The sequence below is a fragment of the Apodemus sylvaticus genome, chromosome 10 (genome assembly GCF_947179515.1).
Source record: "Apodemus sylvaticus chromosome 10, mApoSyl1.1, whole genome shotgun sequence".
Classification (NCBI taxonomy): Eukaryota; Metazoa; Chordata; class Mammalia; order Rodentia; family Muridae; genus Apodemus; species Apodemus sylvaticus.
Genome location: NC_067481.1, coordinates 104,678,889 through 104,701,008, shown reverse-complemented (window position 1 = coordinate 104,701,008; position 22,120 = coordinate 104,678,889). Strand labels below are relative to the sequence as shown.

The following is a 22,120-nucleotide window of genomic DNA, read 5'->3' as shown; positions in this document are numbered from 1 at the left end:
ATTGTGAACTGCCTTCCATGGGTGCCCGAACTCTCCCCTGTCTTCTGCAAGAGGCTGAGCCATTTCTCTAGCCCAGCATGCTGATTTCAAAAGCACCACAATATACAACTCATGTCTGCTTATAGGAGACTGGACATGAAATGTGTTTATTTGTACAGAAAGCTAGCCATCCAGTAACTGCAAATAAACAGGGACCAAAGCCATGGTCCCACGGGAAAAATTACTAACCACACAGTCACACAAGCCTGACAACTCAAGCTCTGTCCTCGGAAGCAATGTAAAAAGCCAGATGTGATGGTATGACTCCGGAATATTAACACTTTCACTGTGAGATGGGAGGCAGACACAAGTGTGTCCCCTGGAAGCTTGGCTACCAGCTAGGCTAAAATACACAGCAGCACAGTACAAATCAGACCCTGCCCCAGTAAGGTGGGAGGAGCAAATGACCTCTGAAAGTTGCCCCGTGACCTTGGCATGCCATGGCATGCGGCACCCTCTCCCCATAAATAAATAAATAAATAAATAAATAAATATATGTATATATATATGTATATATATTTTTTAGACAGGGTTTCTCTGTGTAGCCCTGGCTGCCCTGGAACTCACTCTGTAGACCAGGCTGGCCTCGAACTCAGAAATCTGCCTGCCACTGCCTCCCAGAGTGCTGGGATTACAGGTGTGCGCCACCACCAGGGCAGCCAGGGCTACACAGAGAAACCCTGTCTCGGAAAAAAAAAAGTAAAAATAAATAAATAAATAAAAAATTAAAAGAAAAGAAAGAAAAGAAAAGAAAAAAAGCTTTCCTTTTTTAAAATGAGGCATCTGAAGTAAGATGGGTGAGACTCTGTACCATCAGTTTTCCTTAGCGAACAGGCCAGTGAACAGCAGTGACTAGTGAATTGCATTTGTACTCAGCTAACAGAAGGGACAGAACTACTGTGTGGCATTTGAAATCAAGATTACAGTTTCTGCCTCATCTTTAGCCTTGGTTTCACTTTTCACTCTGAGGCAAGATCTCCTTAAATTGCCCATGCTAGCCTTGCACTCACTCTGCAGCCCTTGGAAACGCCACACTTGATCTTCCCACCCCAGTCCCCACAGTGGCCCAACTGCCTGGCCTGGTTTCCTCACTCTGTTCACTCTTCCTGGTTCATGTTGCCTGTGCTTGTTCTCCAGACAGCCGGTCTCACTGCGGGGCTTAGGCCACACAGCCGCCTCAGGAGCTGGGGGCGCATTTATCCGAACGAAGACAGTGTAACTTTCCCAGAGTTCCCAGGTCAGAGTTCTGCATGATATCCACACAAGAGAGAGGCCCAGCCCAGCCCAGCTCAGCTCAGCCCAGCCCAACTCAGTCCAGCTTGTCCACAGCTTCAGTAAATGGACTGACTCACTGACTCGAGTCTCTGCCTCCGTTGTATCGCATTGTACTCCTTCCCACATCCTTTACCTTCCGGATTCTGTCTGCCTCCTTGTTTTCTTTTGTGTAAAACCCCCAGGCATTCCACACACACCACCAGCTCCACAATAAACCCACAGATCTCCAGGACCAGGGGCTCCTTTCTGTAGCCATATCCATCCCCCTGAATGGGTTACTTTAGAGAGCTCTCATTTATATTTCCTGAGCACCTACTATGTGCCAGGTTTTGTTAAATCTTTGACCATTGTCTTTTCATTGCAAAATAACCCCGAGAAATAGGCCCACCTACTTTTCCAGATTATCAGTCATTAAAGGAGGAGGATGATGCCTAAATTTGGTGGACCTGCAATAACAAACGCTTCTCAGTATAGGAATCACAAGAAGTTCCTCACAGTTGCTTCTCTGAACTGCATGAAGCAGATTCTGTGTTTGTAGGGGCAGCTTCTGGCTAGGCTAGGGGCTGGCTAGCTGGGTAGCTCTCTGGGATTTCTTTTATAAAGATAGGGATGCAATTCTATTCTTATGACTTAATCACCCAGTACTAATATCCTCCCCTTTGACTTAGGATTTTAGCATATGGATTTGGGACATAAGCATTCAGGTGACATTAGGCATCAAGTGGAGAGAAGAAAGGCAGAGACGGGTGTTTGGGATTCAGGTGACTGTACAAAGGTCAAATGTAGACAGCTGACAAGGAGCCTCATGCCCGGTTGCTAGAACTGGAGTCAGTCAGCTTTCACATCTAGTCAGCCCCAGGCTTATCCCGCTCATGACTTAGAAGTGGCAACCACAGGGCTACATTTTGTCTGGAACAACTTAGAGAAGAAAGCAGCAAGTGTGTCTGAGGGCGCGCATCTGTGTGTGTGTATGTGTGTGTATGCGTGCGCGCACGCGTGTCTGTGCGTGGAGAGAGTATATGTGTTTTTGATTTTTAAGCTCCTGGCTCCTTGACATCAGAGTGGGTTCCCATACCAGGGTGGTGAGGCACCAAGAGAAGCATCCTGGGCGGGTGTGCGTGTCGGCGTGCCTTGCGTGGAGCAGGGATTGCTGCACCCAGCGCCAGGCACTGGAGGAGGAGGAATCCGTAGCAGAGATCTGAATAATTGATTCTTCAGCAGCACCAGACGCCCGGGAGCGGGCGGAGAGCGTGGTTTCAGCACCAAGGTTGCGCGCCACCGCAGGCTCCCCCAGTCACCAGCCAGACACCTAGATCGGCCTTGTTCCGCTGCCGCCGTGCGCTCCAGAAGAGGGTGGCCGCGCTCCGCGTCGCCGCCTAGGGACTGCGGGGTCTGCCTTGGCCCGCCTCCGGGGTGGGCGGCTGCAGGCGGACCAGAGCTCCAAACAACGTCGGATTGCGCGGGGGTTGCTGCGTTGCGTCTCGCTGGCTGAGCACAAGTCCTAAGTTGGTGTGGTGTGTGCCTCTGCTTTCCTCTATCCTCCTAGGCGACCGCAGCAGAAGCGCGCCCCAGGATCCTGGCTTCTTCAGTGCCGTGAAGCTCGGTGGCCAGGCACTCTCCTGGGCTCCCGCTGACCAAGTGAAGAACCGAACGCCCTGCGCGGAGCTGGCCCCGCAGCCAAGGGCCGGGAGGGAGCTGCGGTCCTCCGCCCGCGCCCTTCTCGGCCAGGGACCGCGGGGATCCCCGGCCACACGCGCGCGCGCGCTCCCACACTCACTCACACACACACTCACACACTCACGCACGCCAAGCAGGAGCAGGACTGCGGAGAGGGTGTCCAGGCGCGCTCAGAGGACCCGGCAGCCGCTGTCCCGAGTGGAGCAGAAAGCTGAGCCAGGGCTCTCTAGGAGAGAGGCTCCTGGGGTGCCGTGCCTGAGCATGGGGCTGGATGAGCTCTGAGAGTCGCGGCGGCAGCAATCAGCCCTGGAGATGACCAGGGGTGGCCACTGCTGAGAACTATGTGGAGAGAGGCTGCGGTGAGTGCTGGCGCGGGACGCGGAGCCTGGGAGGGCCCTGGGAGAAGCTGGTGGGGGGAAGGTATGGATAGGAGGGGGCGGCAGGACGCACAAGAGGGTCGCTACGTGGGAGTGATCACACCTCCCTCGGGGATCCGGGACCGCGGGAGCCCGCGTCCTTCCCTCCCCCTCTTCTCCTCCCCGTTCGTCGCAAACTCAGCCAGCGCCCCCTCCTTTCCTGCCCCCCCTCCCCGGCTCAGCAGCTCCTGGTCGCACAACTCCCAGAAGCCGGTGCTGAGGCGGTGGTAGGGGGTGAGGTTGGAGGTTCCCACTAAGCTTCTCGTGGGTGGCCAACCTGGGGCTTCCACTCTCCGGTACGCCCCTGAAGAGGAGCTCTGGTTATCAGCCACAGGAGCTGACGACCCGCACCGAGGGCGTCGTAGACACTAAGCTCCAGCTCCCTCTCTGGTTGAGCCCCCAGGGTGCATAAGGGGGCTGTGAGCACTGCAGACTGCCCTCCCCCCACCTTCCCCCGCACTGGTGGGCTGACCCTGCCTCTCCATCTCTCCTCCACCCCGGTTAGAGCCCTGCTGCAGAGCCTCCGGCTGGGATAGCCGCCCCCCGTGGGGGTGATGCGGACAGCGCGGGACAGCCAGGGGAGCGCGCGGGGGCCGCAGCATGCGGGAACCCGCTAAACCTGGTTGCTGCTGAGGCGGCCGAGATGCTCGTGCGCGCAGCACGCCCCATTGCATCCTCCACCTTCTCTGGCTACAGGTACGTCCTGGTTGGTGATACGGGCTTCCCGGGCCTGGGAGGATATAGGCTCAACCGGTGAAGAGAGAGGAGAGGTTTCAGTAGGGAGAAGGGGGGAAAAGAGCGAGCAAGAGAAAGCTGGAGAGGGAGAGCCCAATGGCGAGGCGTTGGAGGAGCACCAGGTGGCGCTGCGGCCCTGCACTCCACCTTGCTCACCCTAAAATGCCAAGGCTGGAGTTTGCCCCAACTTCCCCCGGGTGCAACAACAGCCGGGCCAAGGGGCGCGCGCTTGTACACGCGTGCACGACCGTACAGGCATTTTCAAGCAAGCACTGCACAACAGTGCTTGTGGGCCCACCGCCCGAGGACGTTTGAAGGCTCCAGCTGGCCGTGGGCATCTCTATGGCGGCCTGGGGATGTGCGCAGAAAAGCGCGCGTGTCTGTTAGCGTGTGCAGTGCAGCCCACTGCCCACGTGCTTCTAAGATTTAACTCCAGGGTCTGCAGTGGAAAGGCTGTGGAGGGGATGTACACTTCTCGTCCATCTGAGAGCTTTTTGGGAGCCTGCCCCCCCCACCCCCGCACGTTCTTTGCCAGCTCCCACGCGTTGGCCCACTTGTGGGGTGTTAGGGTGGGGGTGGGAGGCGGCGCTCCTACTCTCCAGAATTTTACATTTCACACGGCGTGAGAGATTGTATGTTGCTTGTGTGTACTCGGGTGTAGGGGGCGGGTCCAGGGAGGCTGGCCATAGAGTGGCTCATGGCTTCTCCCAGCAAGGTAGTGGTGGGGAGTCGCGGGCTTCAAGTTCCTCCAGGCACCTGAGAGCCCGGGGTCACAGAGAGCATCTACACTTTCAAGCGCTTGTTGTATCCCCTGCACGGGAGGCGCAGGATCTGCAGCCGGTGGGTGCCACTAAAGGAGCGAGGTCTGTGGCGCACTGGGCAAGCTCCCAGGGGGTGGGGTCAGTTAACCCTCTAAGGCTCGCCACAGACTCAGGCTGCGGTATGCAGGCGCCGCCTCTCACGCTGGGACTAGTCCGGAGTTCGCTACGCGTGAGCAGGGGGCGGGGTCGATAACTTGGTCCACGCACTTGCGGAGAGAGAGGCTTGCAAAGAAGGCTTGGTCTGGGCTTCTGCTTGTGGGTGGTGGTGGGGTTCATGGCTCTCTGGGCGCCTAGAAGCCGTGGTCTGCGTCAAATTTGGGGAGTCTTGTGTGGAATTTGGACCCAGCTGGGATTGAGGGAGGCGGCTGGAGACCAGAGAGAAAGAGGGAGAATGCCAGGATGGGCTTGGAGGCAGGGATGGCGAAATAACTCGGATTGGACTGATACGTGGAGATGGACATGGGTCGAAGAATGTGGATGGCATCAGCGATGAGTACTCCAAAGAGTGACAAAAGCGGCCAGTGCTGGGGTCGGGTTTCACATTCGACTCTCAGAGCGGGTGCAGGGGCAGTCTATCCTGTCTCCTGGGCCCTTTACTGACCACCACCCGCCTCTCGCTCTCCTCCACCTTACAGGGACCCTAAGTGGCGACCATGGGTAGACTGGGCTACTGGACCTTGCTGGTACTGCCGGCCCTTCTGGTCTGGCGCGGTCCGGCGCAGAACGCGGCGGCGGAGAAGGGTCCTCCAGCGCTGAACATTGCAGTGCTGCTGGGTCACAGCCACGACGTGACAGAACGTGAACTTCGAAATCTGTGGGGCCCGGAGCAGGCAACCGGCTTGCCCCTGGATGTGAACGTGGTGGCGTTATTGATGAACCGCACTGACCCTAAGAGCCTCATCACGCATGTGTGCGACCTCATGTCCGGGGCGCGCATCCACGGCTTGGTGTTTGGAGATGATACGGACCAAGAGGCTGTGGCTCAGATGCTGGATTTTATCTCCTCACAGACTCTCATCCCCATCTTGGGCATTCATGGGGGTGCATCGATGATCATGGCTGACAAGGTAAGGCCCAGAGGAGATGGACTGCCAGGGTCCTGGAGGGGTGGTTCTATTAATGGCGGCCACCACGGGGGTGGGGTGGGGTGGGGTGCCTAGGGCGCCCTAAGTGTCTGCTCAACATGTAAGGAGGTTAAGTGGCCTCTGGCCTTTCTGAGAATTGCTTTGTGTCTCTCTGACCCTGACATGATGGAAACGCCCTTTGGTTTTGGTTTTGAAGATGGGGTGCTCACTCAGAAGCACCTTGGTGTTCCAGGGTAAGCACAGAAAACACAACAGTAGGCCAGTGGGTGGTGATGGAATGTTTGAATGTTTTCAAGGAGCTCAAAAGCAAGTGTGGGCTGTATTCCTACAGTGTCAGGTTTACCAGAATTTCCACTTTTCTCTCTTTGGTAAAGTGATTACACCTGCTACTACTAAAACAAACAACAAACAAACAAACAGAACCTAAGGATGGGTATTGAGGTTTTTAGAACAAGGAAAAAGGGGACAGATTCGTGCTGGCCCAGACTTGAGGAGTGGAGGTGGGAGCCCGAGAAACCCAGGGCTAGAGGCATGTGGGCGAAACTCTGCCTCTAAGGAGGGAGGAGTGCATGCAGGGAAATAACTCCAGGCCCAGAGCGTTGGAGAGCCTGGAGGGTTCCTTCTGTAGCTCTCATGTGGGCTGACAACTTCACTACAGGGCTTCCAGAGATTTTCAGATGGAAGGTTCTGGAAGACGGACCTTGGTATGGAAGTTGAATTTCAGAGATGAAAGAAAACATGTCTGACTTTCTCAGCTTTCTTTGGACAGCAGCTCTTCAGAGCACTGGTTTGGAGGAGAGGTTTGAAGGCTGCGGGGGTTGTTAGGAGAGCTTCTTAGGAATGATGCTGCTGAAGTCAAGAGAGGAAAGAAAGCTTTGAGGGAGAAATGAGAGAGAGAGAGAGAGAGAGAGAGAGAGAGAGAGAGAGAGAGAGAGAGAGAGAGAGAGAGAGAGATTAGGAGCAGCTACTGAGTTCATGTGCTGCAACTCCACAGAAGCTTCAGGAAGGCTGTGGGGTACTTGTGTACAGTGCTGGAGACTTTGGAGAATGCGCCTTAGGTAGCGGGCTAACCTGGAGGAATGGGTGGGTATTTGTCGCAGCACTTTCCTTTTGTTTGTCTTAAACCACTGCTGTTCATCACAGGAGCTTCCGCTCTGCTCAGTGCTCCGGACAGCTCCTCCTGGGTCTCCCGGGCTGTGGCCCAAGCAGTGAAAGCACATGGCTGAGCCAGCGTCTGATTGAACATTGATTCCAAATAGCCCTTGTCTAGCCGGGTCTTCATGGGGGGTTCCACACCCCTCTGTTTTGGAGGGCTCCTTCGCTGGTATAATGAAAGTAGGGGACGGCTGGACTCTGCTTACAGTGTTCTGGCCATGTCAGAACTGTGTAGAGTTTTAGACTTACTGGAACACCTTGAAACTCTCAGACAAAGTGGTTGAAGCACAGGACTTGTTGAGACTTCACCAAGACCACACAGTGGATGATGAAAATAGAAGCCCGTTCTTCTGTTCTCAAACTGTGATCCAGGAAAATCAAACCTAACCTTTAACATTATCACTCCTTATTTAAAAGGAGCAAGACATTAGTTTTATTACATATGAGGTACCAAGCCATGGGTTTGGGGGAGACAGTGAATCAGCCTAGAGGACTTACACAGTTGAGAAGATATCACCTTTCTCAAGAGGCACCAAGAGGGAGAATGGTGGTTCCTAGTTAGTTGAGTGGAAAAGGGATTGGATGGTGAGATCTAAGTATCACCATTGACCTTCCATTCTAAAGGCTTTAACTATAGAAATAGCACATAAAATGAACAGATGTAGCAGGGAATGTTAAAAAAAAAATAGGTGAAAAAGTGTATACCTTACCCAGCATTCAGCAGACAGACCTGAGTTCCAGGCCCACCAGGACTACACAGTGAGAGTCATCAGAGAATTCTGCTCCCAGGTGGCCTGGGATTGTGGTTTGAGATTGGAAGCATTGTGTTGCATTTGGATATTTCTTTTGACTATGAGGTGGCAAATATGTTGGGAAGGGTCTCTCTTGATTCACCCAACCCCAATGTGAGCACGCCTTGATCCCTAGAATAGTGGTCTCTGGCAAGCTTGCTGTCATAGTATCTTCTTAAGAGTGCTCTTAAGATGAAGAAAAGGACCAGGGAATGGAAAGAGGGTGATGTGTATGGACATTTCCAGAGAGGACAAGACCAGAGAGAGATCAGACAGCAGGAAGAAGAGAGGATAGAAGCACACCGGCACATCAGAGGGCTGGGTTCTCACAGAACTGGGGCTTCCCAGAGTCAGTCTAGGAGAGATTTCCACAGCTCTGATTGTATTGGACATGGAGGGAGATGGAGGAGATCACTGGGTCACCCTGGGTCTCATGCAGAGGAGGGGCAGGTGGTACGGGGAGGAGTGGGTTTGGAGAAACCTGGATGTGTTTGAAAAGGAAAGAAGTTGTCTGAGATGCAGGCAGCTGTTCCTTCATCAGGAATGCGTGTTTGGCGTGGCTCTTTACCACCCGCTTGTGTTACTGCTTAACATACATGGACTTTATTTAGCTTTATGGAACCAGTCATGGGATGTTGTCTTAAACTTCCTCACTTAGGTGTGCAGACAGTATTGTGATCAAAAGCCTCAACCTCCCCAGACTATAAAGACCCGATAAGAGGACTCCCATTGGGTAAGGTCCCCCTGGACACACATATGGTCTTTCCATTTGACAATGTGTTAATAGTTGGTTATCAGAGAAAAGGAACACACACACACACACACACACACACACACACACACACACACATCACACGTACAGGCTCAAGACTCCAGGCACACACCACATTTTACCTTTCTCTCAGTCTCCTTCACCCTTGAACAAGGTTTATGCCAGTCGTTCTTAGCCTACCTGACTCTGTGATCCTTCAGTATGGCTCCTGATGCTGAGGTGGCCCCAACACTAAAATTATTTTTGTTGTTACTTTACAACTATGGATCATAATGTGAATATCTATGGTTTTCAATGTGAAAGGGTTGCTTGGGGGATCTCAACCCACAGGTTTGAGACCACACTAAATGCAGTGGTGTCAAGTGACAGGTGTTCGAAGTGTTAATTTAACTTGCTGTGGAGGCATTGTTTTGAGTGGTGTCAGAGGGTAAGTAGGCTTGCAGTGTCATTAACTAACTGAGAGGTGAACATTAAGTTTGGGGTAGATGAAACTCTCATCACAACTCATCCAAGCCTCCCTACGCTTTGTATTTTCTCGATGAACTTATTTTCAGAGCAAATGAATTTTATTTTTAATTGAAATAGAATTACATCACTTTATTTTCTTTCTCCAACCCCTGCCGATTCCCTCCCCAGCCCCTCCCACACTCTCCCTTACATTGATAGCTCTCTTTACTTTTGGTTTTAATTGATACATACATATATATTTGTGCACATATATATATTTGTAACATATATATATGTTACATATATATTTACATATGTAAATAGAACCTGTGGTGTTGGGACTGAAAGCCAGGGCCGGATGTGTGCTAAGAAAGTGCTCTCCTACCAAGCTGCACCCTCAGCACAGGATAGTGGTTCTTTCCCCCTTTTCTTTGTATTCCTCCCCTGCCATCCCCCACCCCGCCCCCTCCCCCTGGCACATCAAGTCACTGCAGGACTAGTGGTTCCTGGCTCACTGAGGCCAGACTAGGCAGACCAGTTAGGGAAATGGGATCCATAGGCAGGCAACAGATTCAGGGACAGCCCCCTCTCCAGTTGTTGAGGGACAAAGACCATCTTTCTAAACCAGGATTCCTAGCAACAGCTCAGTCAGGAACTTTCTTCTTTCTCTTCTTGGCCTATAGTGTAGACTGCACACATCTATGTTGGGGACTTCCGTATGGTTCCTCCACACAGGCAGGGGCCACCTGGGTTGCAACTCCTGGGATGGGTGCGGACGGCCCAGCCTTGTCCGTGGGTAGTGGCGCCATCTTGCTGCCTGCTCTCCCTGCGGGTGGTAATGCCTGTGCTCACATGGCCTGTGCCAGCTCCGTCCCCCTGTGGATCACATGCTTGGATCACATGCTTGGATCACATGCTTGGATCACATGCTTGGATCACATGCTTGGATCACATGCTTGGATCACATGCTTGGATCACATGTTTGGATCACATGCTTGGATCACATGCTTGGATCACATGCTTGGATCACATGCTTGGATCACATGCTTGGATCACATGCTTGGATCACATGCTTGGATCACATGCTTGGATCACATGCTTGGATCTTCCTCCTTGAAACTGTGGCTCTTGCCTTTTCCCATCCCTTTCTTCTCTGGTTCCTTTCCAGGGGTTGGGAATGGAAGCTGTGCTTGCTCTCTCGGCCTGTGCTCTGCACTGAGCTGCACCCCAGTTCCCTCTCTAACCTTTCAGTTCATGCATTTTTAGGGGCTCCTCTGTATCTTTGGTTTTTCATTATCTAATATTTTTGTGTTTGTATGCATATGCGTCTATGTGTGACTCTCTGTATGTATGTGTGACTGTGTGAATGAGTGACTGTGTGTGTGAATGTATCTGTGTCTGTGTGACTGTGTCTGTGACTTTGTCTGTGTGACTGTGTATGTATTTATGTGTGTGTGCCTATATCTGTGACTATGTGTATATGTGTGACTGTATGTGTATATGTGTGACTGTGTGATTGCTGTGTGTGTGTGTGTGTGTGTGAGACTGCTGGGTGTGTATATGCACGTCTGTGGAAGTCAGAGGACAACTTTTTGGGGGTCAGTTCTCCCCTTCACCTGACTCCTGCCACAGTTCATACCCTATGGCAGTGGGGCAGTGGGGCAGTGGGGCAGTGGGGCAGTGGGGCAGTGGGGCAGTGGGGCAGTGGCCCCTGAGCTCACATGATGCTCCTGTCTCTTTTCTCTGCTTCCCATCTTTTTGTGGGAGTTACAGGATTACCAGTGTGTACACCAGACTTTTCTCGTGGTTCTGGGAGAGGGAGCTAAGGTTCGGCTGAGCCATCTTCCTGACCCAGTCCTCTGTTCTTTAGATTTCTTGTTTTTCTTTATTCCTAAGCAATACTGTATAAATGAAAAAAAAATGGAAACACCTGTATACATTTTGTGTCTTAGAGGCAGCAGAAGGAAGAGACTTGAATATGTTCCCTGTGGTTTTGAGCCAGTTTTATTTCCCAACCTGCTTTTATGTTTTAAAAACTTGATTATATATTCTTGGGACTTTTCCTTGTAGTAAATGGGATGCTTGAGTCTGGTTTAAATGACCGCAGAGTGTTCAGACTGTACTTGGCTGAGCAGTCCTTCCTTTCCTCCGTGTCTACACAGTCACGGTGGGCTGTGGGTGGACCTGCCTGGACAATGCCCTTCACCGTGGTTACTTGGTAAGTGTTTGCTGATTGAATCCATGAAGTCATTGGTCCTGGCCCCAGCTCGCTGTAGTTTCCAGATGGACAAATCTGTCGCAGTATACTTCAGGGCTCTTTTGTTTTCTAAGTGGGGACTGATTTCATACATGTGTGCCAACACTGTTTCTTGAACGGGAGATAATTACTAGCCACCCTGGGTACTAGCATGAGTTAGGGCTTGTATGTGAAAGCCCTTGGAAGAATGTTAAGTGACAACTCAGTGGTAGGCAGGGGCAGTTAATGCTCTTGCAACCTGGCAGCTCCTGAGTTGGATGTGTGTGATTGGCGGTCCCCATTAAACACCCAAGGCTCAGGGAAAGGGCAGACATGTAGATCTGAGTGTCAGAGGATCCCACTCAGCGCTGCTGAGGCATCGCAGGGAACTGGGGAGGGTGGAAAGCCTCTCTCTAGCCACATGGAGAAGCCCTGTCAGAAGCAGTCATCCACTCCCTCCCTCCCACGTGAATCCCCCGGGAGCAGCAGGCAGCATCTCAGGAGGCATGAGTAACTCTCCAAATGGTTCCCAGGTTTCTTGGCAATGGCTTTGACCCTTCGTGGCTGTGGTCTTACGCTTCAGAGCTGTGTTAGTCTTCATTCTGGACGCCTCCCATGGAAACCGCTGCTCCATCTGAGTGAATGGGAAAAAAGGGAGGGAAGAGGGAGAGGTGGAGTAGAGAGGGAGGGGGAGGAGCAGAGAGGGAGAGAGAAGGAGAAGGGAGGGGAGGAGCAAGAGCAGATCTTTGGTCTGTGATGAGAGTCACTGGCATCTACTGACTCATCTTGCAAGGGGGGTCATCACATTGAGGAGCAAGCTGTCGAAGGGCCATTAACTGGGTGTTTTGTTACACTCAGACCTCTACAGCCTTTATCTTTCCAATTTCAATTAGTTACCAACACTTTAAAGTTTAAATCATAGCTTAAAAAAAATCTAAGGCCTGGCCACACTGCCACTTCTCCATGGCAACCGTTTGCTGAAGATAAGTCATTCTCTCCACCCATCTTCTTTTGACAGGATAGGCTCTCTCTCTCTCTCTCTCTCTCTCTCTCTCTCTCTCTCTCTCTCTCTCTCTCTCGGCCCCTTACTGCTACTTTTTGTATTGAGGTTGGTTCTGAAGACTTTGGAATCAAAACCTCTGATACTTGTGAGGAAAATAGATATCTATACTCTTTTAATAATTCTTTCCTTCCTTCCTTCTTTCATTCCTTCCTTCCTCCTTCCTGTTTTCCCTTTCTTTATGTGAGACTCCACTCGTGTCAGAGGAGACTGTCTGATGGTCTGCCCTCTCTGTCGCCTCCTCACAGTATTTCCCTGAGACTAATTCTCTTGCTGAATCTGGAGCTCACAAAAAAAATTTTAAAGGCAAGTCCTGTTTTTTTTTCCTAAGATTTATTTATTTATGATATGTAAGTACACTGTAGCTGTCTTCAGACACACCAGAAGAGGGTGTCAGATCTCTTTACAGGTGGTTGTGAGCCACCATGTGGTTGCTGGGATTTGAACTCAGGACCTTTGGAAGAGTAGTCAGTGTTCTTAACCGCTGAGCCATCTCTCCAGCCCCTAGAGCTCACGTTTTTGACTGGCTCCATCAAGCCTTGAGTCTCTTTCTGCCCACCCCCAGTGCTGGGGTTACAGGCACTGTTATTTAGGTGCTGGGAACTTGAACTCAGGTCCTCACACTTACACAGCAAGGGCTCTTACCCACTGGGCCATCTCCCCAGGGGCTGCTCCTTCATGGTTCATGTGTTGTCATGCCGCAGCCAGCATTATTCTCTAGAGACATTTGCCTGGCTATGTGCAGGCCTTCTACTGTGTTCTGCCTAGCCCTCTGGGTACTGATATTAAGTAGCTTGAGTTGGAGAAGCTCAGAGAACCTCTAGCCAAGAGTGTGAGGACCTGAATTCCATCCCCACATACCTGTGTAGCCTTGGGACAACCCCTCATCTTCTCAATCCCTTTTCTTCCTTCTGCAAAGTAAGAGTCTGGTTGATGTCATCTCTAAGACCCCTCTGGTTCTGGAAGTTTTCTCTGCCTCCAAGAAAACAATGGCAAACAGCTTACCAAAATGTAAGTAGTGATACTGTAGGCATAAGAGTGTCTGTCTTAATGGTTCAGAGAATGCTGTGATCCAGTGGTTAGTGTTTTGGCTCTTGAGTTAGATTACCTGGCTTTAAATTCAGGCTTCACCACTTGGTAGCTGCGCAAATGTGGAGGTCATTAAAGAATGAGCCACCTTGTCTTCATCTGTAAAATGGGTGTATCAGCTGCTTTTCTGTCACTGCGATAAAAATGCCACTATAAAAAGCAATTTAGTGGAAGAAAAGGCTTATTTCACATAGGGACCAAATTCATCATGGCTGGGAGGCACGGCGACAGTTCTGCTTTCCTCGCGGCAGTAGCAGGAAGCTGGGAACTTAGTCACCTTCATCCATACACAGAAAGAAGGGGGAAAGAGAGAGGGAGAGGGAGAGGGAGAGGGGCCAGGTTATAAAACCTCAAAGCTCACCCACTTCCTCCAGCTAGGCTCAGCCTCCTAAAGGCTCCATAACCTTTCCAAATAGTTCCACTAACTGGGGACCAGATGTTCAAATACTCAAGTCTGTGGGCGACAAAGTACCACAGTGGACCAACGTTAGCACCTGGGGCTCAGATTCTGAGCGTTGAATGAGGTGGAGGCTGAAGAGCGTCTCTGGTCAGTGCCTGGCGCATCCTGAACGATTCCTAACATATAACACACGCTGTTCACATTTGTGCTTAAGTTTTTTCACCAATGTGTATTTTTAGCAACTACAAATGGGGGATTAAAAGTGATGCAAGTCTCTAAAGGTATTTTCCTGTGAGATACTGGAGCTGAGTTCTCACAGAACTAAGGGTTCAGCATGGCCTTCCTCCAGAGGCCAGCCAGGACCCAATTCTGCCCTCTCAGGGACTCACTGCTAACTTCATCTTGGGATGAGAAGCACAGATTCCCCGCTTCATGGTAAGAGCACTGGGCACTCAGTAGGGAAAGGAAGTTTATCCATGATGTTGCCGAGGCGAGATACCAGCTAAGAATGGCTGGGGTGCTGATTGTTGCCTTTGGCAACAAGCCCCTGCTTCCTTCTCAACAAAACCCAGTCCCATACCTGTGGGCTCTGTCTACACTTTGCTGTTTATTGTAAAGCCTGTTGGATGTGTCTTCAGGTCATTAGGTAAGCTCAACTGTGGTAATTTTCTCTAAACTTTTGGTTCTCTTGTGGAAGGGGTGTAGAGTTGGGGTGCACTGGCAGCTTAGGCGTGCCAGCAGGGGTCGAATGTTCTCAGATCATCTGCATCTGGACCTAAGCTGGCAGACCGAAGCTGGCTTGAGTTCCCTCTGAAAAATGAACCATCCTTCTACTTCTTACACCGGTAAACCGGAAGTGACATGTGAGTGATTCAGAAGCAGCTGGACAAGGAGATGATGTCTTTGACCTTTGCACTAAATGACTCCCCCACTTGGACCTTATGTCTGTACTGGGCATCGGGCCTCGCAGTGTCGAATGGTGCATAGAATTTCTCATGTAACCCTGCCAGAGATTAATGACTCAGTGGGAACCTGGGGAACCTGGCAGCCCCAGAAACATCCTCTATTAAGATTCTCTATGTTCAGATGGGGAAGTAAAGACCCAGAGGCCTGCAGGCTTTGTTCAGAATCACACAGCTAGAACGGAGGTTTATTGTTTGTATTCTTTTGTTTATTTTAATTCCCTTCTAAGTACATGATTGCAAATTCAGCAATCATATACTTAGTTTTGGGGACTAGCATCAACATAGACAACTGCCAATATGGTCACCAGAGTTTAAAAAATTGGTTATCTTATCTTATCTTTCATGATTAAGATGCTGGTGATGAGATTAAAATACAAACCCTTTTTTTAAAAAAAGATTTATTTATCTATTTTATGTAAATACACTGTAGCTGTCTTCAGACACACCAGAAGAGGATGTCAGATCTCATTACGGATGGTGGTGAGCCACCATGTGGTTGCTGGGATTTGAACTCAGGACCTTCGGAAGAGCAGTCAGTGCTCTTAACCGCTGAGCCATCTCTCCAGCCCCCAAACCCTTTTTAAAAATTAAAATTATAAACTTATGCCATATTGCAGGGTCATCTAACAGCTTTAACTGATAAAAATAAAACTGTGTATTTGAGGTATACATGTGAGATATCTATCTATCTATCTATCTATCCATCTATCTAGTGAAATATATAGTCAACCCAATAACAGGACCTTCTCTTCACAGTTAACATTTATTTTTATAATTTTTGTAGATGGTTACCTCATCTTTACTTACAGCAAATTCAACACATTGAGTGTTTAATAGCTTATCTATCTGTCTATCTATCTATCTATCTATCTATCTATCTATCTATCTATCTATCTCTCATCTGTCTGTCTGTCTGTCTATTGTGTGTATGTGCATGGGCATGGACAGGCCACAGCACACCTGTGATGGTCAGGAAACAGCTGGTGAACTTGTGGGAATTACTTCACACTTTCTACCATGTGGATCCCAGGGATCACACCCAGGTCACCAGTCTGGGCAGCAAGCACCTGCTGAGACATGAAGCGGTCTTGCTGGCCTTTGTATTAACTGCAGACACCATGAAGGACAAACACCAAATCTGTGGAGCCTGTTCAGCTTCTAAGTGAAAGCTAGCACTTTTGCTCAACATCTTCCGTGGGGTTAAGAAGAATTTGCACTGTTTTTGGAAAGGGCGAGATGGCTTTTCAAACTCACCAGGACCAGAAACACTGGATGCACGAACACTGAACCTGACTCCTAGATGCATTGTTCACCAATGCAATATTTTAAAAATGCATAAACTCTAGCTTCTTGTAATGTCATACACCTGTAATTCCAGTACTTTAAAGGTAAAGGCAGACAGATGAGACGTTTAAGGTCGTTCTTGGTTGCACAGGGAGTTAGAGGTTAGCCCATGCTGTCTGTGAACCAGTCTGTCTGGATGAGACTGAGCTAGCAGCGACTGTCAGGAATAGGGTAAAAGCCAGGCTGGGCCACCTCGGGGGTTCCTAATTTTTTTTATTATATTTATTTATTGGTAATGTGTGTACACGTGTGGGTGGGAGTATGTCACTGGAGGTTGAAGGACAATTCATGGCAGCCCTTTCTCTCTCTCTGTGGTGTGGGTCCCAGGGAGTGAGTTCAGGCCATCAGACTTGGCGCAAGCGCCTTTATGTTCTGAGCCTCTTGCCTGCCCTTGTTCTGAAACTCTGTATATCTTGAACTCTTTATCTGTTTTTACAGCCTAGCACCCGGGTGCTTTAGGGCTTGGGATATGGATGAAATCCAACACATTCACTTTTTCAAGTGTGCGAGTGACTCCATTTAGATTTGATTGGTATGGGGAAGAATCTGATCCCCGTATCCCCACGTTGACCCCCAAAGGTCTTTATACCCTCGCAAAGGGCATACACAATTGGAAAAGGTGGAAACCTGTGTATGTGTCAGCCACATAAACAAGTCAACAGGCAGGTTGGTGGCCCCAACCATGTTCATCAATGGAAACAGTGTTCTGGGTTATTAACTGCTGTTGCTTCCACGTAATCAGCACTTATTTATATGTATTCATATTTTAATCTCTTAATATAGTATATGCTTATATTCTAGGAATAGATCCATTTTGATTTTCTCAGTTGTCAAATTCTTCTTTTCCTCCTCTTCTTCTTCTTCCTTTCTTTTCCTCTTCCTCTTTTTCCCTCCACCCCTTCTTCTTCCAGTTGCATTCCCTGCATTTGGAACATTTGCTTGTTACAGAAAATGTTGATTGTATTCTGTTACTGTCTATTTGGTCTAGCTCCCCTCCCCCACCTCTGAAAAGGAAGCAACCTGAAATTGCCTTCTGAATGAGTTCCTCTTCAGATTTTATTCCTTCCCATAGGATGGAAATGGTTTTCTTCCTTTCCTCTTCCTCTTTTTCCTCCCCTTCCTCTTCCTCTTTCCCTCTCCCCCTTTGCTCCCTCCTCTGTTTCTCCTCCTCCTCTCTCTCCTCCCTTTTCTTTGACAGAGTCTAATGTAGCCCAGGCTGACCTTGAAATCACCTTGTAGCCAAGGATAACCTCCTGATTCTGTGACTCTAGCTCCCAAATTCAGGGATCATAGGCATGCATCATTATACTTAGTTAGGATATGTTTTAACTGTTCATTTGAATCCATAAAATTCAATGCAACATTGAGAAAGAAGTTGTTTAATTAATTAAAAAATAGCACATTTCCAGATCCCCCTTATCTATCTCAGTTACTGGTTTGAAGAGGAAAAGTATGAGTTGGAATAGCTGCTATTTCCACCTGTAATTCTTTCTGAACTTTATATATTAAAAAGAGCTCCTCTGACTTGAGTGCAGTTTATTGCTATCTGTTGATTTTTTACTTTTTATAGATTAAGAAAAATAATTTTGCGTATGTCTATGTGGGTATGTGCAGTGCCTGGGGGAGGGCAGAAGAAGGCGTTGCATCTCCTATGGTTGGAGTTGAGCCATCCAGCATGTGAACTGGGAATTGAACTTGGGTCCTCTCTAAAAGGAGCAAATGCTCTTAACCCTAAGCCTTCTCTTCAGCTACTTCCATAGGCTCTTACAAAGCCTACTTTGCCCAAACAAGATAAACTCACTCTGTCATGTGCATGTATCCATTGGGGTTTCTATTGCCATGATAAAACACTAGCACCAAACTTGAGGAGGGAAGAGTCTATTTAATTTAATTTATGCAATGCATGCAGGAAGTCAGGGCAGGAACTGAAGGCACGAACCCTGAGGCAGAATGAGGCAGCAGCTGTGGAAGAATGCTGTTTACTGGCTTGCTCCCAACGGCCCTGCCTGCCTTCTCATACCACCCAGGACCCCTGCTCGGGGGTGGTACCGCCTCTAGTTATCTGGGTCTTCCCATACCATCCACCAATTAAGGAAACACCCCACAAACTCGCTTCTAGACCATTTACAGAGGCATTTTCTTCATTATGATTTCCCAGCCATAGACAATTCTGTGTCAAGTTGACAAGAAACAGAAAGTACTTGGTTCACACAATCGTTCAAGTTTAAGGTAAGTGTGAAGTGATATAGGTCATATGTATGGGCCGCTTTATCCTCTGATGAAGACACCCGGACTCCTTACAAGTGTTCTTATCTCCTGCAGGCAACTACAACAGGTGTGAGTTCAGGGATTCCCAGACCCTCCAATGACCATGCAATAGCTCTTCCGAGAACTGAGTCACAGTGTCCCCCACTTACCTTGCTGTCTCCCCTTCTGTACTTTCCATTATTTAGACAATTGTGGTTTGAGAAATATAAGCAGAGAATTCCAGAAATAAGTGTTGGGTTAGGGTTAACATCATGTGTTGTCCCAAGTGATGTGACAAAGCCATGTCATCTCCTGTTCTGTATTTTCTGGTTAGAAACCAGTCATTTTCCCCACTGTATTGGTGCCTGTGTGTGTGTGTGTGTGTGTGTGTATGTGTGTGTGTTGCCTACATGTTAGTTATTCCTTAGCTTCTGTTTTCATTGTGACCATCACCTGATTATCTGTTTTGTGTGTGTGCAAGAGAGAATGAAGAGATAACCAAGTTTATATAGTTTCTGTTATAGAGTATTGACATGTGCTCCAATTTATTTAGTTTTTGTTGCTAGTCTCCTACTGTTCCTAAAGTAAATATTAAATTTTTCCTAGGTATATACATATAAGGAAAACACATGGTATATTCAAGGCTTGTTAATATATACAAGTGCTATTCATGGTGTCAGGCATCTCTTAAATGACTTGACTGTGTCCCAAATAAGTGGAGACTACTGCATTTGCTGGTTTGATAATGTTTCAATTTCTTATAATGTAAATGAATTATTTTTATTTTAATGTGTATATATGGGCACCTGCATGCACATATGTGTACCATGTGTGTGCAATGCCCTTAGATGCCAGAGGAGGGTATAGAATAAGAAGTTACAGGTAGTTGTCAGGTTCCTATGTGGATCCAGGGTATTGAATTAGGATCATCTGTTAAAGCAGTAAATGCTCTTAACTGCTGAGCCATCTTTCCAGCCTACTTCATAGTTTTGAAACTGCATTTTGGGTGAAAATGTTCTGTGGACATGTGGTGTAACTCCTAACCCAGCTGGTGGAGACTTAGAACTACAGTCTGGCATCATGTGACACCTCAGTGTAGTCCAGAGGCTACAGTGACATGGCAGAGCAGGGAGGGGCCGTTGAATCTAGAAATCTCTGAGTGTGCTTAGACCTGATGCCAAGCAGGTCACCTTCTGCTATACCCAAGGATGTGCCACAGGCAGAGAAGGCTGGTATACTGGAAGCCACTTTCAGCCAGAGACTTTCTCTCCCCTTACCCGGTTTCCCAAGTCTGCCAGGCATGGGTGACATTTGATTGCTCTCAAGTTTTCCTCAGGATGGCATTTCTTCCAACCGAAAACCACTGAGCTTCTTGGCTGCTTTCTGTTGTCACGAATGGCTGAGTGGCTCCTACTCTATCCTCTCTCTTCAGATTAGGGTCGCCCTGCCTGAAGACTGAGTGTTATTTACAGTCCACACTGCCTTATAGGCCTGGAGTCCAAGGACTGAGTAGGGGTGAGCTTTGCCAGGAGAATCCTTTCAAAGCTGAGATTTCTGTAGGGCCAGGGGATGCAGCGTCAGCCGAACCCACAGCTACATGCAAAGGCACGTGATCTTCGGGGTCCTCGTGTCATTGGCCAGGCATGTGGTGAGACCCAGGAGACTTTAACACTGGCCTTGGAAAGACTCGAGTTTATGGCTGAAGTGGCAGTTTAGTAAACCGATACTGGTTTTGCTTTTATTAGTTGGCACTAACGTGTCCCCTCCTCCCTCTTTCTTTCCTTCCCTCATCCCCTCCCTTCTCTCCTCTCCTTCCTCTCCCTTTCCCCCTCTTACTGCTCCTCTTCCTCTTATTCTCACCCCACTTCCCTTCTTCCCTTCTTTCCTATTTAGCAATATTAAAACATACTTTTTTTTTTTAAAATCATGGACATTTTCGAGCCCATTTCAGAAGCAGAGAGCGGAATGACGCGTCCCACGCCCACGCACTGCCATTCTGATTCCATCTGCATCTTCACCTGCCCTCTCCACTCCTCCACAGCACAGTGCATCAAAGCAGACCCTGGCATCACAGTCTCATTTGTCGATAAGCAAGAGTTTACCTCACAACGATGAGAATGCTAAGCACTGTTTATTCTTTTTTCTCTTCAGAACTGGAGCTGGGAGGCAGGCCTTAGGATGCTAAGTGAGTGTCAATGCCCAACCATTGGGCTGCCTTCCCAGCCGAACGTGATCATGTGATCATGCAATCACGTAATCATGTGTTCACGCAATCACGTGTTCACGTAATCACGTGATCATGCTCAAACGGCTACCAGCCACGTGTGTTTGCCTGTACACCCAGGACTAGAATTTTGGAGGTGGAGGCAGGAGAATCATGATTTAAGGCCCCATTTCAGAAATGCACATACACTAGAACAACCCGTCCCTCCAAACCAGGACACAAAAGAAAAATCTCACAACCCATCAATCAAACATAGGCACAGTGTGAAGTTAGAGGGGTATAAAGACAATAAACGTTTAAGTCCTACCATTTACAGAGAGTTGGTACCGCTTTGCTACGTTTCTTTCTTTCTTTCTTTTTCTTTTTTTCTTTTTCTTTTTGGCTTTTTTGAGACAGGGTTTCTCTGTGAAGCCCTGGTTGTCCCGGAACTCACTCTGTAGACCAGGCTGGCCTCGAACTCAGAAATCTGCCTGCCTCCACCTCCTCCCAAGTGCTGGGATTAAAGGCTTGCGCCACCACAGCCTGATGCTAGGTTTCTTTCTAGTCTTTCCCCTTATACCTCATATGCAAAGCACATGCATGTCAACTTATGCAGTTGTGGGGTCTCTGCAAACACCAAGGCAAGAAAGAGATCACTCCAGCCCGACTCAGTAGCCAGTGTTGGTTCAACTTCTAGAGTCTGATACCAGGCAGTTTATCGTAGGCATACTGAAGTACAGTACACTTTGGAAAAAAAAAATCTCTGGTGTAACACAGTCCTGTGAGCACGAGGCCTGTGTGTACTTAGAACTCTTCTCTAAGTACATGTCATTTCTTCTAAGAAGATGGGTTCTAGAGATAGGTGACACGTGCTACCTTAAGGGCCTGGGGAGGATCCGCTCTCAGTCAAACATAGTGACACGCATTTTTATTTAGTTTTTATGTTCCCAGGTTGTGTGTTTCAACCTCTTTTACAGTTATTATTGTGTGAATGGGGAAAAAACTTCAGATAATGATGGATTCCAAGTACAGTAGAAGAATTTCAAGTTTTAAAAACTAATAACTATTTTGAAGGCTGTCAGGGTTTTGTGGCTGTCCATCTTAGTACAAGGTCTTGCCCAGATCTTGTCTCTGTAGCTGTATCTGTTTCTAAATTTGCTGTAAAATGGATGGCTTCCCAGCAGAGAATCATCTGTGGGGCTGGACAGGGGGCTAGATAAGGAGTCATGTCCCAGTGTGACCACAGGGGGCTCAGGTTACAGGCCTTGTGGCATTTTGTGAGAATATGTACCTCAATTTTGTTCCTTTCACTAGAAAGACACATAAAGGCTTCACATGTAAAGGAGTGAGAGGAACCTTCCAT

The 22,120-nt window shown here is 48.7% G+C and overlaps 1 protein-coding gene across 2 annotated transcripts in view; it reads left to right on the top strand.

Moving 5' to 3' along the window:
- Positions 1-5,568: 5,568 nt before the first annotated feature.
- Positions 5,569-22,120, top strand: part of Grin2a (glutamate ionotropic receptor NMDA type subunit 2A) — a 404,218-nt gene continuing 387,666 nt past the window's right edge. For both annotated transcript variants that reach the window (XM_052195339.1, XM_052195340.1), the window contains exon 1: positions 5,569-6,030. In XM_052195339.1, coding sequence (XP_052051299.1) covers positions 5,617-6,030 — 414 coding nt within the window. In that variant the 5' untranslated portion in view covers positions 5,569-5,616. The remainder of the gene's footprint in view (positions 6,031-22,120) is intronic.